The sequence below is a fragment of the Takifugu flavidus genome, chromosome 14 (assembly GCF_003711565.1).
Source record: "Takifugu flavidus isolate HTHZ2018 chromosome 14, ASM371156v2, whole genome shotgun sequence".
Taxonomy (NCBI): Eukaryota; Metazoa; Chordata; class Actinopteri; order Tetraodontiformes; family Tetraodontidae; genus Takifugu; species Takifugu flavidus.
The window spans coordinates 11,827,258-11,842,369 of record NC_079533.1 but is presented as its reverse complement, the minus strand read 5'-3'; the positions used below and the strand labels follow the sequence as shown (position 1 = coordinate 11,842,369).

At 48.5% G+C, this 15,112-nt stretch overlaps 3 protein-coding genes and 1 long non-coding RNA gene across 4 annotated transcripts in view; 2 read left to right on the top strand and 2 right to left on the bottom strand.

Moving 5' to 3' along the window:
- Positions 1–1,743: 1,743 nt before the first annotated feature.
- ube2b (ubiquitin-conjugating enzyme E2B (RAD6 homolog)) lies at positions 1,744–6,648 on the top strand. The gene is made up of 6 exons (XM_057053918.1): positions 1,744–1,917; positions 3,634–3,714; positions 3,866–3,891; positions 4,176–4,265; positions 5,145–5,233; positions 5,312–6,648. Exons 1-6 carry the CDS (start codon positions 1,835–1,837, stop codon positions 5,438–5,440), a joined length of 498 nt encoding a protein of 165 aa, XP_056909898.1. The 5' UTR covers positions 1,744–1,834; the 3' UTR covers positions 5,441–6,648.
- Positions 6,649–6,718: 70 nt separating this feature from the next.
- cdkn2aipnl (CDKN2A interacting protein N-terminal like) lies at positions 6,719–8,069 on the bottom strand. Its single transcript, XM_057053920.1, has 3 exons — positions 7,784–8,069; positions 7,006–7,111; positions 6,719–6,931 (listed from the first exon to the last, which is right to left on the bottom strand). Exons 1-3 carry the CDS (start codon positions 7,993–7,995, stop codon positions 6,923–6,925), a joined length of 327 nt encoding a protein of 108 aa, XP_056909900.1. The 5' UTR covers positions 7,996–8,069; the 3' UTR covers positions 6,719–6,922.
- A 212-nt stretch (positions 8,070–8,281) lies between these two features.
- LOC130537255 (uncharacterized) lies at positions 8,282–10,350 on the bottom strand. The gene is made up of 3 exons (XR_008953587.1): positions 10,165–10,350; positions 8,946–10,085; positions 8,282–8,824 (listed from the first exon to the last, which is right to left on the bottom strand). It is a non-coding gene; the product is annotated as an uncharacterized LOC130537255 (long non-coding RNA).
- A 91-nt stretch (positions 10,351–10,441) lies between these two features.
- LOC130537244 (E3 ubiquitin-protein ligase Jade-2-like) overlaps positions 10,442–15,112 on the top strand; it is a 43,799-nt gene continuing 39,128 nt past the window's right edge. Inside the window, exon 1 of the mRNA XM_057053909.1 lies at positions 10,442–11,354. The gene's annotated coding sequence lies outside the window, so the exon portion shown is untranslated. The remainder of the gene's footprint in view (positions 11,355–15,112) is intronic.

Sequence of the window (15,112 nt, the reverse complement as noted above, 5' to 3'; positions counted from 1 at the left end):
CAGACTACCGGAAACCATGACAACAGCAAGTTTCTGCTCTCGTGTGAAAGCTCGAGCGCCCTCTGCTGTGCGTACGAGGAACTGCGGGCTGATTTCCAGGACAGAATCAGGGGAAATCATAATGTACCCGCAGCTATAACATGTTTATTACAGCTGTGGCCAGAATGCTCTGCATTTATTATGGTGCAGCTTCACAGCTCTGCCTCACTCGGTCATCTTTATCGCCAGAAAATGTCCTGTTGTTACAGAGCGTTCAACAAAAACGCATTTATAGTCCCACAGACATCCTTTTACTGTATAATAACGAGGCTTTCCGGCACACTAACAGCAGGTCTATTCTCTAACTGCAAAAAAATGCTAACAAGATCCCAAACTATGACAAGTACAGGCAGGATCGACCTTCTGCTGCGTAATTTAATTACTGCTATGGTCCAAACAGATGCAAGATGACACTGGGTCACTAATGAGATAATTATCTTGTACCTTCCCAAAGCTTCTCTCGTCATTTGCCCTGACAGCTGTAAAACACAGCAGCGGCTTCGCCGGGGAGCCGCCCCGTCACTGCAGTCTCTGCAAACGCCCCTGCAGGTTTCTGTGGAAACTAATGGACCATTAGAGCCTGATCGAGCTAAAAAGGCCAGCGTGACCACTGAGCATGAGTGAAGGGGAAAACAGTAGCAAAGTAACACTGGGACATTACAAAGTGCAGAGGCAGGCCTACTGTCTTTTACATTCATTTCAAATCTGCATTTTTAAGAGGCGATTGAAGCAGAGCCACGACCAAAGGAGAGATTTGACCATTTATGTACATGTCAGGGCATAATTACACTGCTTAATGTCATACCAAATATGGCCGAGGTCATTTTTGTTGAACCATTATGTAATAAATCCTAATTTCTGGAGCCCCACCACAGGAATGCTGCAGTCTATGCACGCTACAGAGAGACAGCAAGGCTAAAACCAACAGCACAGTCCAGGTTTCTCCCCCTTTTCCCCAAAGATTTGGCAAGATTGACGTCAAATCAAAACTTTTTGAGACGTTATAGATAATAGAAAATCATATAATCCAGTTTGTTTGACACCTGAGAGAAGAAACGTGGAGTTTGTTGCTGACAAAAATCACAAAAAGACAGGATTCCTCCCCTGGCAGCAGACAGCAATACGTGATGCTGATGTGTTTCCAGTTTTGGGGTCATTTGGTTCCGGTCCAAAACACAGAGCTCCTTCAGGATATAAAGATTTTTGTTGCATTACAACATCCGCGGAAAGTGAAGATTTGAACTTTGTAAAAAGGAGACAGAAGTAAGGAAACCTAAGCAGTTCAGCATAGAGAAAAAGGCACCAAATATTTAAGTTTTCAAGGGAATTTGTTCTGTGTTTTGCTGCTGATATAACTGGTCCTCTCACAGATCTCAGATATGGAGAGCAATGATCTATTTCCAAAAGAGAGAGAGATTTCACCGCCAAAAAAGAGAGAATACATATAATTATTAAGAAACGATTGGCGTAGAGTACCTTTCTATTGTGATGAATGGATCTATGATACAAATCTAGGTTTACCTTTGTGTTTTCTACCGTTTATATATGATAGAATGAATAAAAACGAGCCTCAACATGCTGATATTGTTTAATGACCTGCTGCTCTGATGGCATGACACCCATTTTCCCCGTAAACCGCCGTGCACCGGGGGTCCGGGGGCATCTCTCCACCGGGGCATCATAAGGGGGCCGAGCCTCCGCGCAGCAGCGTCAGCGCCGCTTGTTTTGGGAGAAGAAGAAAAGCGGCCACAGGCGGAAGAAACACCCTGCTTAGCTCTCGGCTGCGATTCGGTGCATGGTCCTGGTTTTGGCTCTTAAAAGCCCGCCTAGAATAATGTCGACCCCGGCGAGGAGACGCCTAATGAGGGATTTTAAAAGGTAACCGTAACGCGGCGCACTTGGTTCTGCCTGTGTTGGAGCTAACGGCGTTAGCATGGGAAGCTAGCGTTAGCTTAGCTTCACCGCTGATGCAAAGGGGCTGTTAACAAAGCTATTCTGAGTTGTTTCACCAGTGCCTAAACGTAGATTCTTTGTATTTATCTCATTCGTCGACCGTATTAAAGGAGTCTAGATCGAGGCTTATTTTGTGGTAAATATATCACATTTGCTACCAAGATAGCACCCTTTATTCTTCGTTATTCTGAGGGCAGTTTGTTTGTTTTTGGTCGGAGCGACTCACGCCGGCTAACGTAACCGGAGATGGGTTAAATTTAGCGGGCTGATTAATTCGTTGTCTTGCCGTAGGGGCTCCTCGGTGGCAGCCCAAACGGAACCTCCCCATTTCCCTGCAGCAACAACGGGTCTTTGTCCTCCTCCTCGGAGGTGCAGCTAAACCCAGATAGCCCCGTTAACGTTACGGTTTCAGGGCCCCCCGGGGAGCAGCCTGGCCCCCAGGTGTTGGTGACAGATGTGCTGGGGGCCACAGACCCAATGAACTGATCCTCTACCTCTGCTTTAGTAAAGCCTGTGCATGGGAAGGACCTGCGTGTAATACTAAGCTGTTACCCAGATCTATATGGTGAAACACACACACACACACACACACCTGTCATTGGGGAAGAAAAGACCTTAAGCCTTTCTGCTTAGAACAGCCAATGAAGGGGAGCAGATAAGGTGTCACCGTAATTCTACGCTGATGTGGCCGGTCCCCGGGTGGCGAGGAGACACCGAGACCAGGGAAAAACAAAGGCACATTCCAGGATTAGCCTGTCCGTGCCGTGCTCGGAGTTCTGTCAGCTTCAGCGCTGGACCAGTGATGTGCTGCAGATCCCACTGATGTGCAGGAATTAATACTGATTTCAGTTCATATTCCAGTTGTAGTCTTAATTTAAGATCCGCATCCTTCTTCCAGGACGCGGTTCAGACAGATTATGTTAAATGAGGTTAATTGCTGTGGGTCTGGCCGCAGCTACGGACATGGAACACACACACACACACACACACACACACACACACTTGCTCACACCAGCCTACTTTTAAACATCCAAGTCCTCATTAAACCAGTATTCTCGCCTGCTTTGGTGTTGTAGGTCTCGATATTCCACACTCATAAACAACTAATGGCGGTTTATTTGGAGGAGGAGTGCTGTTGATTCGTTGCTAGGCGATTGCCGGTGCGGCAAATCTCACATTGTGCCCCAGAAGCGTCTCGTCACGCAAATAGCCGGAGGCAGTTTTCCTACGTGGTGACGAGCCTGATGATTCACCTCGGCCTGAGATCTGAGTGTGACGGAGGACATTCCACATCTGCCCGGAAAAGAAAGGCGATCTACAAGACGTGTATTTGTTGTAGGAATTCCAGATGCATGTGTTCTGAGGTGCACTTGGCTCATATTGCCCTGCCCTGCCCCACAGTGGGGAGGGGGGCAGATGGGAAAGCCCTGAGCTTTAATAAACCAGGTTTCAGGTCACTTGTCAGCATTGAATATGTCAAAAATGGGTTTTTAACATAAAAAAAGGGGGAAGTCTGTCCGGCTGATGTGCAGCAGCCTGTCTGCCTGCCTGCCTGTCTGTCTGCCTGCCTGTCTGTCTGTCTGCCTGTCTGTCTGTCCTCCTCCCTTCTCTCCTTATGTCTCCTTCCCTTTTCTTACCCAGACTTCAAGAAGACCCTCCCACTGGTGTGAGCGGAGCGCCATCGGAGAACAATATCATGCTTTGGAATGCTGTTATTTTTGGGTGAGTCGGGCTGAACGCGGCCCCTCCCTGCTCCTCTGACTGATTGACTGCTGATTGGGGACCTGAGTGGCGCTGGGAAACAGAAACTGAGGCTGTTTGAAGGAAATGTGCCCGACTTAAAACCTGCTCTCTGACTCTCTGTCCTCTTTAGGCCCGTGGGGACACCGTTTGAAGATGGTAAGTTGTCCAGAAAATCAGGAAATTGCTTCCACTCCTGCGCCCCCCCCCCCCCCCCCCCCATCCGGTCCGGCAGGATAAGTGCCGACTCAGGCTTTGTGCTCTCCCCTCCATTACAGCTGACATGTCTCCATTTATGCCTTTTTTCTTCCTTCCAGCCTGTATTTTTAGCAACATTATTGTTTTTCTGACTTTCTCCGACCCCCCCATAATTCCTCCTTTCTGTATTTTCCTAACGAAATGGCGCCCTGGCGCTGATCGGATCCTCCTCTCTGTCTTCGCAGGGACATTTAAGCTTCTGATAGAGTTCTCAGAGGAGTATCCCAATAAGCCTCCAACAGTCCGATTTGTGTCCAGAATGTTTCACCCTAATGGTAAGTGCTTTGGCAGCGTGACAGCTGGACGTAGGGCTGATTTCTAACCACGCGTTTGAAAGCCCCCGTCTGCGTATAAACCCTGACGCCAGGTGAGATTTGAGCGATTTAAGCTGGGACAGATGGAGCGGCGTGGCTCCTGGCGTGGCTGCTGGCGTGGCTGCTGGCGTGGCTCGGTCAGGCAGCAGTCGGGTTCCTCCAGGAGGAGACGAGTTCTGCAGATGGTGGTGGTTTACAGAGCGCCCAGATAGAGATGGAGAGCTTCGAGGGTTCTATTTCTGGACCAACAGCTCTCCTGGTGCGTGTTGTTTAGCTCCCTGGGGGGTATCAGGGTTCATGCTAATGCTCTAAGTGTTTATCGCCCGCCTGTCGCTGAGGAGGTCCAGATATCCCCGTCCGTCAGGCTGGGTCCTCCCTTACTGGGAGTTCACCCAGGGTCCAGCCTCTGTCATTAGATGTCAGTAGATCTCTGATCTGGATCTTCCTGTGGCGCTCGTTTGTGATCTCTGATGCCAAAACCCTGTTTTATTTCACCCCCCCCCTCCCTCACTGGTGCCTTGATCCGGTGAGTCCACCTGATCCAGCAGAATAAATGACCATTTAAAGATGTCGGTTCTGGCGTCCGTGTGTTGTCTCCTTGGTGATGAGTGTTGCAGAGGAATAACTCAAGGTGTCGGTGAAGACCCAAAGATCTCTCCTGATGAGGGGGTCTTTAGAGGCAGAGGGTTGTTGGCTCCAGAGCACTGCCGATTTACCCTTGAGCAAGGTCCCGAACCCCCAAATGCTCTGGGGGCAGCCTGCTCGCTCACTCTTTGGGTTTCTCTTCTCTGTAGAGGCACCAACGTGCGCGGCGTTTATCCCAACATGTGTTTTCTCCAGTTTATGCAGATGGAAGTATATGTTTAGACATCCTTCAGAACCGCTGGAGCCCGACGTATGACGTGTCATCCATACTCACCTCCATCCAGGTGAGTCGCCCAAAATAAGACACAAATGCAGCCGCTGACATGAACGCTCATGAAATGGAATCTTTTTTTCCCCCGTAGTCGTTGCTGGATGAGCCAAATCCCAACAGCCCAGCGAACAGCCAGGCCGCACAGCTCTATCAGGAAAACAAGCGGGAGTACGAGAAGAGGGTGACGGCCATCGTGGAGCAGAGCTGGGTGGACAGCTGAGCGCCCCTCCCTCCCGCTCCTCTCCTTCCTCTCCGTCATCGCCCTCTCTTCATCATCCCACCACTTCAGTCTTTCATCTTTACCTCGTCAAGAAAAACAATAACGCATCAGATTTATCAGAACTCAAGTGCCACCCTGATAAAAGGAAGAAAGAAGCAGCCGAACCCGAACGGACACTGTCCTGCTTGCCAATACGTTTAAGGAAAACCAGGGAGGGAGGGGGGGAATCAATCTTATTTGTTTTTGTTTTTTTTAAGTGCATGATGTGAAATAAGTTATTGCTAACAGAATTTGTAATATATCTTATTTTGTTTGGTTGGATTGATGCTGTTTTAGTTTTTACAGAATATGGGGGGGTTTTCCTTTGGAAGTTTTTTTCCTTTCTTCCCGCGCCTGCTGGTGTGCCCCCACTGGGCTGTCTGGGATCGGCCACATCCATGAGACCACCTGAACGAGGAGAGAGGATCTTTCCTCTGGCCCAGAACGTTATTTTGAGAGCCCACAAACGTCACCGGCTTCCACAGCTACAGCTTTGAGCAGAATTTACTGTAGTAACGGTGAGTTTAGTCTGTTTTGGTCTTTAAGCTCATTTCTTTTGTGTTTGGAGCACAGAGATCATGAAATTCAGCTCTTTTACAGGTTGACTGGAATCGGTGTGCCGTTTATGGGTTATTTTTGGAGGGTTAAAGCAGCAGCAGGAAGGTTTGACGTACGTTTTTCACGATTCTCCGCGTTTGATTCGAGCTGCATTTTTACTGCGTAATGGTTCGTTTTGCTGCTTGTGACGCGAGCGATCCTGGCATCGGTCCTCTTAAAATGAACAATCAAAGGATGAAAGTGTGCTTCTTCTTTTTTTTTTTTTTACCGTGTTGGTTTAAGTGAGAACAGTTGGAAGAAAATCGGCTGAGTTTAAACCCCGTTTCATCGGCTGTTTGCATCTGCGTTTTTACCTGCACACGATACCCGATTGAAGACCACTTGTGAACGAACTCATGACATAATCCTGCCTAAATCCAGACGAATAATCCATGGAACAATCATCGTGAAACAGTTTCTCTTTTGTCAGACAGTGAAAATCACATTGTGGCTCGTGACTTATTTCACCTAAAAAGCAGAAGGGACGTGCTATAAGATTTTGTGAATTAAACAAAAAATACTTATAACAATAAGCTGTATAAACATAATAAAACTCATTTTTCAGACTTTGATCAAGCTTTTTTTTTGGTGTGTTGTGAATTTGTTAATGTACTTAAACTCTAATGATAGAATAAAATTAAATTCCTCAGGATTATTCTTTATTGTAAAAAAACAAAACATCACGTATTAAAAATGGGACTAAAACAACAAACATATCAAGAAGTAAAATTACTGGACGATTGATTAAAACACTGTTGTCTTCCAATAAGATGATATGAGGAAGGGAGCTCCGAATAGCTTCATCTTCAGTCTTAAACCCAACCAGGACAGAAGGGTCAGAACTGGTCATCGAGCCTGATTTGGAGACAGAAACACATTAAGGACATCATTGCTATTTAACATCTGAGTGCGTGTGTCCAAATGTCTACCTGCTGGTTTCTAACGATCTCATCTCTGGTCTTGAAAACTGGTGCGTCCTCCACCTCGATGCCTTCGGCCATTTCCACGACTTTCTCCAGCAGCTCACTGCTATAGCTGACATGAATAAAGGGACGTGTTGATCAAAACACGCGCAGCAGAGTGTATATTACTGACATCTGGCGGCACTAATGCAGATTGCAACCAATTTGACTGCTGTGGTAGGTGAAACTATTGTTTTAACAACACTGAGATACTGAGAACAGCCATGATTGATGAAAATGGCAAGTCTTGATGTATGTTATAATCCAAAAATTCCATCCAAGGACAATAATGACTTCATGTCCAGAATAAAAAAATAATTTAGATATCAACTCATACACTTCGCTTTAATAGTATAGCAATGCTCATAATGGGATTTTTTTGAGCAAATGGTCAATTAATGCATCGCTGTTTGTCATTTTAACCACAGGGGGCAGAAGCGAGCTTATTGTGTGCTGATGCACAACGCGAAGAAGAGATAAGGAACAACTTTTTGCCCATTTATGAACCTCCTGGTCAACAAAAGCAGAGAAAATGATTAGGTGGATGTTTGTAGACTGTTTGCTTTGGTACGATAAAAACCATGCATTGATGAAAAATCATTCAATGCAGAAATCAAACATATATCGTTTGTAGTTCTACTGAAAACTCTTTCGGCATGCTCATCGTGCGGAAGACGTTTATTTTAATAACGATACGTTTTAGAACAAATGAATGCGTAAAGCAACCACACTTTTGTCTACGTACCGACAGCCGAGAAATACTTTATTAGCCCAGACCATGGACAGCGAGAGTAGGTGATCTAGCTGTTCTGGTGTGAAGTCCTTGATGTTCCGCAGGATAAATTCCCTTCTTGGCTCCCAGTGTTTATCACTTTCCCAATAACCCCGATAAGTCTCAACCTCTGCGGCGAGGGCTCTATTTTGTTGAATAAAATCGTCCACGTCTAGGTTAGACATTATGCACGCTACTAGCCGCTACTAACTAGCCGGTCAGGTTTCCAGAGAGTCAACATCCGGTCTGGGAAGCGGATGTCGGAAGTTGTACAATGTTGCTTTGTTTTAGACAGCGACGCTTAGTGGTGGATTTGGGAAATTCGGATTACATGACATTTTATTAGAGGAATTGAAGCACCATGACAAAGCGTAGCGACCTGAAAGGCAAGTACCTTATCCTAATTAAAGTAAAACACTTAATAATTTCTTACTGGTTATTCCAGTCTGCAACTGAAAAAGAAATAACACGTTTTTGGAAGTTATCAGTTTATAAAAAACTATTTATACACTCAATGCATGAGCTACATTGAACTATACACCCCAAAAATCTAAGAGATCGTATTTTTCCTACATCTGCACCTATATTGATACATTCTAGTTCCATATAACATTTTCACCAATCCCCATGCAGTTATTATAGTGATTAACTTTGTACACAAGAACACATAAAATCACCATAAAACCCCCCATGAAAAAACATACACCCCTGAGAATGTCAAATATTGGAAAATTTCCAAGACACATACATCCCCGACATATTGAGCGAGCTAAACCATTAAGTTTATGGCCTCAGTTGGATTCAAATATGCACTAATGTTAAAATAATCTGCTTTATTGCCGCCAGCTCTGGGAGGCGGCTGATTCTGATGAGTCACCTTGTGAGTGCTTACGCATGAAAAAATTACAACTGGGAAAGACACAAACCTCAGGTAATTCTCCCAGTTAGAGTCCCAGGGGAGAGCCAGCATGCTGGGTTTAAGACGCACTGTAAAGTCTGTGGATATCAAGGTTACTGTGGAGGAGAGGACAGCCATCACAGACAATTATAAACCAATTAGAAGTGTGGGAGATAATGAAGTGGACATGTGGGAACATTCCAGGCTGTAAATCACTGACACTCAGCTTCGCCTCACCTCACACTGTTCATGAATGACAAGTCGATGGCTTAGTTGGCCAACGGAAACAGACCACATCTGTTTTGAAGCCAGGCTGGGGACTTTACCTGTCCCAATTAACATTTTTTTGTATTAAAAAGCCACTTTAAATGAAGAGAGATGCCAAATCTTCACCGCACACGTCAGGCTACAACAGATGAGGCGTATCTAGTCGACTGTCTGCTACCTTGACTACTATCCTTTCCTCTCATTGCTCTCATGGAAACATTCTGGAAATACAACTGGTCCAGCAACGCAGCAGGCACAAGTCGGGACCCCCCCCCATTAAAAGGTGATCTAATGATCGAGGAGCTGCAGTACGTCTGTCCTTGTTCTACAAATTCCCAGTCAAGAGGCTTTGATCCCTAAACTACTGCTATCCCTTTGTTTATCTCCTTTATTTCCTCACCCCTATGTATGCAAGATAATGCATGACATCACTACATTCCGATTGTTCTCTCAAACCTGGAACACTTTAGGCTTCCCGACCCATCTGAAGTTGTGAATAAAAGACACCAAACCCATCCATCGAGCCGACCGACTCCGACGTCACTGCAAGCAGCTTGAGTCTCCAACCAGAATGATGGTGTGTAATCTGCCACCTCAGCCAGCAACCCTTCAGTAGCCTCACTCTCACAGAGGACTTCCACAGTTCATGATCCGGCTCCAACACGTCCAATAATCAGGTCGGACAAATCTTCCAGAATTCCAATTTCTTTCTCTCTGGGATCCAGACTTGTGAAATGTGTGTTCTGGCCCGCCTTTAAAATAGTGGGGGTCTCTATGAGGATGTTAGAGGAGGTGATTCAGTAGCATCTTAGCCAATGACAATAATTCCACCTTGAATTTTAGCGTTACAATAACTTTGAGGGGGAAAATGCTTAAAAACAAGCTTTAAAGTTTACATTCGCAGCTGCCCGTGCCTGTTATCGTATAAGCTCTGTCATCATAATGACCTTCCTCTCAGGGGTTCGTGGTCCTGCTTCTCCATCATGAGCTCGTTAGAATGGTTATTAATATTTGCACTTTACGATCAAGCTGCCTCCACCTTGAATTCTATAGAATCCTGTAAAGATTTCCCCACTATTCTTCCAGAAGCACTCTGGGAAGGCCGAACATCTGAAATGACAAGAACAGTTTTGTTAGTGGCGCCTGGAATGTTTTCAGCAAAATACAGCAGCATTAAAGATCAACGCACCCTCCAACATTCTCTTTAAATCGGGGGGAAACCAACTTTTAAACCACTTATCCAACGAAATGATTGATTTTGAGCCGAATTCCCGTTGTTTTTGATGGAATTTTGCTGACGTGATGGGAAAATAAACACATTATTAGCTATATCCCCCCCCTCTCATTTGTCTTCCCTAATCCCAGCTGATTCCCTGCGCAGCAGCCTGAGAGGCAGCTGAAGGTGAAGTTCAGTCCCGGCGCTCTCCTCTCCGAGGCGCAGTCACCTCGCACTTCTCGGAGGAGGAAGTGCTGCCTGCGGTAACGCTGAATTGAAAGTACGCCATAAATATGGCGCCAAAAGAGTTTTCAAGCTGGAGATAAGAGCTGGTTTTTCTTCATCCCCCCCGCGCTGTTGTTCTCCAGGAGGCTGCGGGAGACGCTGCGAGGCTCGAGCCGTGCAAAGCGGCGGGGACGCGGAGTGAACGCCGGCCGGAGGAGTGGAAGCCAGGCACGGCTGCAAGTGGAGGCAAGGAGGGCTCAATGTTTTATTTTTGAAGGAGGGACGTTGCGAAACTCGCCCGGTTCTTCTCTGACTCATCGGTTGGGAATAAAGCATCCTTTTCTCCCTTTTTTAACCCCCCTTTCCCCTCCTCCAGCTTCTCTGGACGTTTGTCTCCGGCCGTAAAGAGGAAAACACGGGCGGATTTTGACACCACGTTTGAGCCGCTGTATTTTTTTTTATTTTTTATTTTTTTTTTGCAACTGCGACATGCTTTCCTGTGAGCGCCGTGGTGCGCGCACTTCGCAGGCTGCCAAACCGTGAAGCCCGGCAGGACCAGCGGCGGCACCGCCGCGTTTGCAGCGGCGCTTGCGGAGTTTTTGGAGATTCCAACTCGGCCCGGGCGCCACTTTGGGGATTTTATTTGCGCTTATTTATTCGGAGCCGGCGTTCGCGGAGCTGACGCGCTGTCACCGCGCCGCGTCAGGCGAGGGGCTCGGAACCCTCCTGTCACTCACATCCAGGGCTGTTTAGCAGCGCTGCTAACACTCTGCCAGGGCACCGGGGGGAGGGGGGGGATGGAGGGGGGGGGACTGAACTAGTGCTAAACCCTCCGTTCAACTACATGTGCCTGGCTGCCAATGATTCCCTAATCTGTGGGAATCGGCCGCTGCACAGGATCGAGGACGCCTCTACACCCGAAACTGGCAACGATCGAGGTAAACACACACACACACACGCACGCGCGTGCGCACGTAACATATGGAAAAGTGGCAGCTCTGAAGTGCTAAATCAGTGCTAGGCCAGCACCGGGACAGCGTTACTGTAACGCGCTCCAGCGGCGGGGCTTGTCAGTCAGCTGCAGGGGCGCGCTGTTCGCTGGGGCGGCGCATGTGGGTCAGGCAGGGAGGGGTGTCGCTGGGGCGCTGCTTCCCCACGTACGTCTGAGGTGGAAGTTTTCCCCTCAAGACCACAGGATCGCGCCCCCCGTTGATATCCGTCCGCTTCCCAACTGTCCAAAGTGCGGGCACTTTAGCGCGTCATCGCAACGTTCACGCACCGGAGCCCGACAGCGGGTTGGAACTTGGCCGTTAACGTGTAGGGGGGGGGGGGGGTGACAGGAAAAACGCGCGTTTTTGTCTTGAACGAACTTGTGCGGTGTCGTGCGGGAGAAGCAGGGCCGAGCGCACGGTGGCAGCTCGGTGCGTGGAGGACATACAGGTTCATTCATTCCTGGGTTAAAGAGGAAGGGGAGGAAAGCCTTGGGGAGCAGAGATGATTTTAGGAAGGCTGAGCACGCAGCCGATCGCATGCACGCTCCTCTTCACCCTCCTCCTCCTCCTCCTCCTCCTCCTCCTCCTCCTGCTGCTGCTGCTCTCTGCTGTGCAGATCGGGCCGGTTCAGGATGAGGGGGGAGTGGCTGTTGTTTACCTCCAGAGCAGTGGATGAGGTTTGAATGAGTGTGCACTTCTGAAGGAACACCAGCAATAAACAGGGAGGGGTGTGTGTGTGTGTGTGTGGGGGGGGGGGGGGCAGAGTGATTGATGTTTGGGATTGATTCATTCTGATCATAGCTGATTTCTTTCCATGTGTAACGTCCTGGTCTTGAATCAATTAAGCCCAGATTGTCTGGAGACTTGTTAAACGCTCTCCCCCCGCCCCCCCACCCCCATCACACACACACAAGCTGGAGCCGTGTGCCTGTGCATGCCTGCAAACATGCACGTTTCTCCCGCTCTCCAAACTCTCACAAACTCTGGAGCACGGATACCCACAGACCTCCTGGTGGAGATGAGTCATGGCATGTGGGGGCATAACAGCTCTCTATCCTCTGCCCCCCCCCCCACCCCTTCCTCCCTTCCATGCCTTTCCTCCTGCAACACTGTACCGTTATCTCTCTCTCCATCTCTCTTCCCCCTTCCCTCCCTGGAGACTCTCCACTCTCGCCCAGAGACAGCAGTTGTTTACAAGGCAGGGGAGTGGGGGGGGGGGGGGGGGGGGGGGTCTTTTTGCATCAGTTTTTTCCCTGACAGCCCTCCAGCCTCTCATCCATATTTCAGCCCCTCGTTTTTCATCCCTCCTTCCCACCTACTTCTTGTTTTGTCTGTTATCCCTCCGTCCATCGATCACACCATCTCTCTGCTTTGCTCAAGAAGACACACACGCGCACACACACACGCACACACACGCACACTCACTCTGAACTCTACCTGTGAAACCCGAGCACGCTCGTTTACGCCTCACATGTGTTCGCGTGCACACGTGTGTGTGTGGGTGGGGTGCTGCGGAGCGGCGTTTGTGTATCTGTGCCTGCTGCGTTAAGAGAGCTGAGCTCCCATTGGCTGTAAAAGGGGGTAAGGAGTCCCACGTGGTGTGTTGTGTCACATTAGCAGCTAGGTTGTTGGGGGGGGGGTTCCTGAATGGAGCAGTGACATCACCCCAACAGCACCCTCCATCCCATATGCACGCGGGTTCTAAGTAAATATGCGCTCATTTTCTGAGCGGAGGAGTTTCAGATTTCCAGCATGACACCCAAAGTAAATACTACGTGCGCGCTGTAAATAATGCGCATGTGTGTGTTTGTGTGCGTGTGTGTGTGGGGATGACATCAGTTTGTGACTCAGCCTTGTTAAATAGGATAATCTGTACACCTGCACGCATCGCCACACACAGGGGAAACATTGGCAGATAATAAATAGAGCTCGCCTCACAGGTTCTCGAGGACCACATGGGTCCAACGGGAGGGTGCGGCAGATGGGCTTCAGATGGAGATTGTAATCCTCTTTCGGGGTTATCTTTTACACTGTATCCCTCGCAGTATTTATTTTTTTACTTTAATCACACTGATTAGATCTCAGATGCTGCTGCTGCTGCTGCTGCAGCGTCTCAATGGCCCGTGTGTCTCGATCAGGTGACCTTGCCTTCACACAAGTTTAGCTTCCCCAACCCGAGCAGAAGCCGACAGCAGGTGTCTTTCAGCTTTCAGATGGGTTTCCTTCTCAAAAGGGACCTAACAGCTTTGTATCTTGTATTGGTTTGAGTCATCTGCTCCATCTGCGTGTACGCTTGTGGTTGCTTTCAGGTCGTAGATGACACGTCCTGCGTGCAGGGACGGCTTCCAGGTTTCTATAGATGCGTCTTGCACTCAAATCTATGTTAATAATGGATTTGGGCGGCGGGTGCGGCGCTCTCTGAGGGAGCAGAGGTCTGTAGGGCTGTGAATGGGCGAGACAGGCTCATGCCTCTGGATCTGAAGCAGGATCAGAGCACGGTGCTCGCAGCTTGGCCATTTTTAACAGGTCCTCACTGTTGCAACTCCTGATTCAAGACACAATTGCTTTGGTCCGTTTGCAGCCTATAGGGGGCAGTCTTTCTGCATAGCCATACTGGAAAATGGCTTTTTGGGGGGTTATATGTGATGAGTTAGAGTCGTGATGGGCAGGAAGACAGGTATGTTTGTGTGATCTTGTACTTTGTGACATATTGATTACCAAAATCTGCTTTCTACCAGCAAAGTGAGGACAGTTTTTGGGACGCGAGGGCATTTTGGCTGGTCCTCACAACTTGTGGACTGGGCGAGGGTTCAGCCGTGGTTCTAAGGTTGAGGTTAGAATTGGGTTATTTTTAGGCCAGGGTCCGGGGGTTAGTTGGGATGGTTAGGATAAGGAGCTGGGGAATGTATGATGTCTGTGAAAGTCCTCACATGGATAGAAGGGTGTGTGTGTGTGTGTGTGTGTGTGTGTGTGTGTGTGTGTGTGTGTGGTGTGTGTGTGTGTGTGTGTGTGTGTGTGTGAGGAGAGAGTAAGCCTGAGTGTAACAGGAAGACAAACTGACAGGACACGCTATGATCATGCATGTTTTGGGTGGGGGAACGATGAACAGATGCATATTATGCGAAAAGGAGGAACAAGAAAGGAAAGAATACAGGATGGAAGTAGAGTAGAGGTGAGAAGATGGAGACGCTAGGGTGGATGGTGGTGGATGGGGGGTGGGGGGGTGTAGATTAACAGGGCGATGGTTGCCAGGGTTAGGGAGTGAAGGGCAGTGCTTATCCTCCATCTCTGTCCTTTTCATCCCTCCTTCACTCCCTTCCAGGAGCTAATGAACTCCTGATGGCAGTAAAGCAGTAGTTCAATCCTCCAGCCTCCCCCTCCCCTCCCACCTGCCTTCCCCTTTTGCTTCCTCCTCCTGGCTCTTTGGCAGAGCCCCAGCTTCAGCTTCCCCCCCCACACACACACGTTCATTGTTTGTCAGCAGATTTCAGAAGCAGGAGGCTGTTAGAAAATTATCTGGAGTTCTGCCTCTTTATTTTTCACTTCTCTCTCCCCCCCCCCCCCCCCCCCTCTCTCTTCCTGTACCCCCCCTCCTGCCATCCAAGCTGTCTGTTCCCATGATGCAACAGCACCATCCATAAGTGTGTGTGCCTCTTAATGGTGGCTGGAACCAACCAGGTGATAAAACAGGTTTGATTCCCATG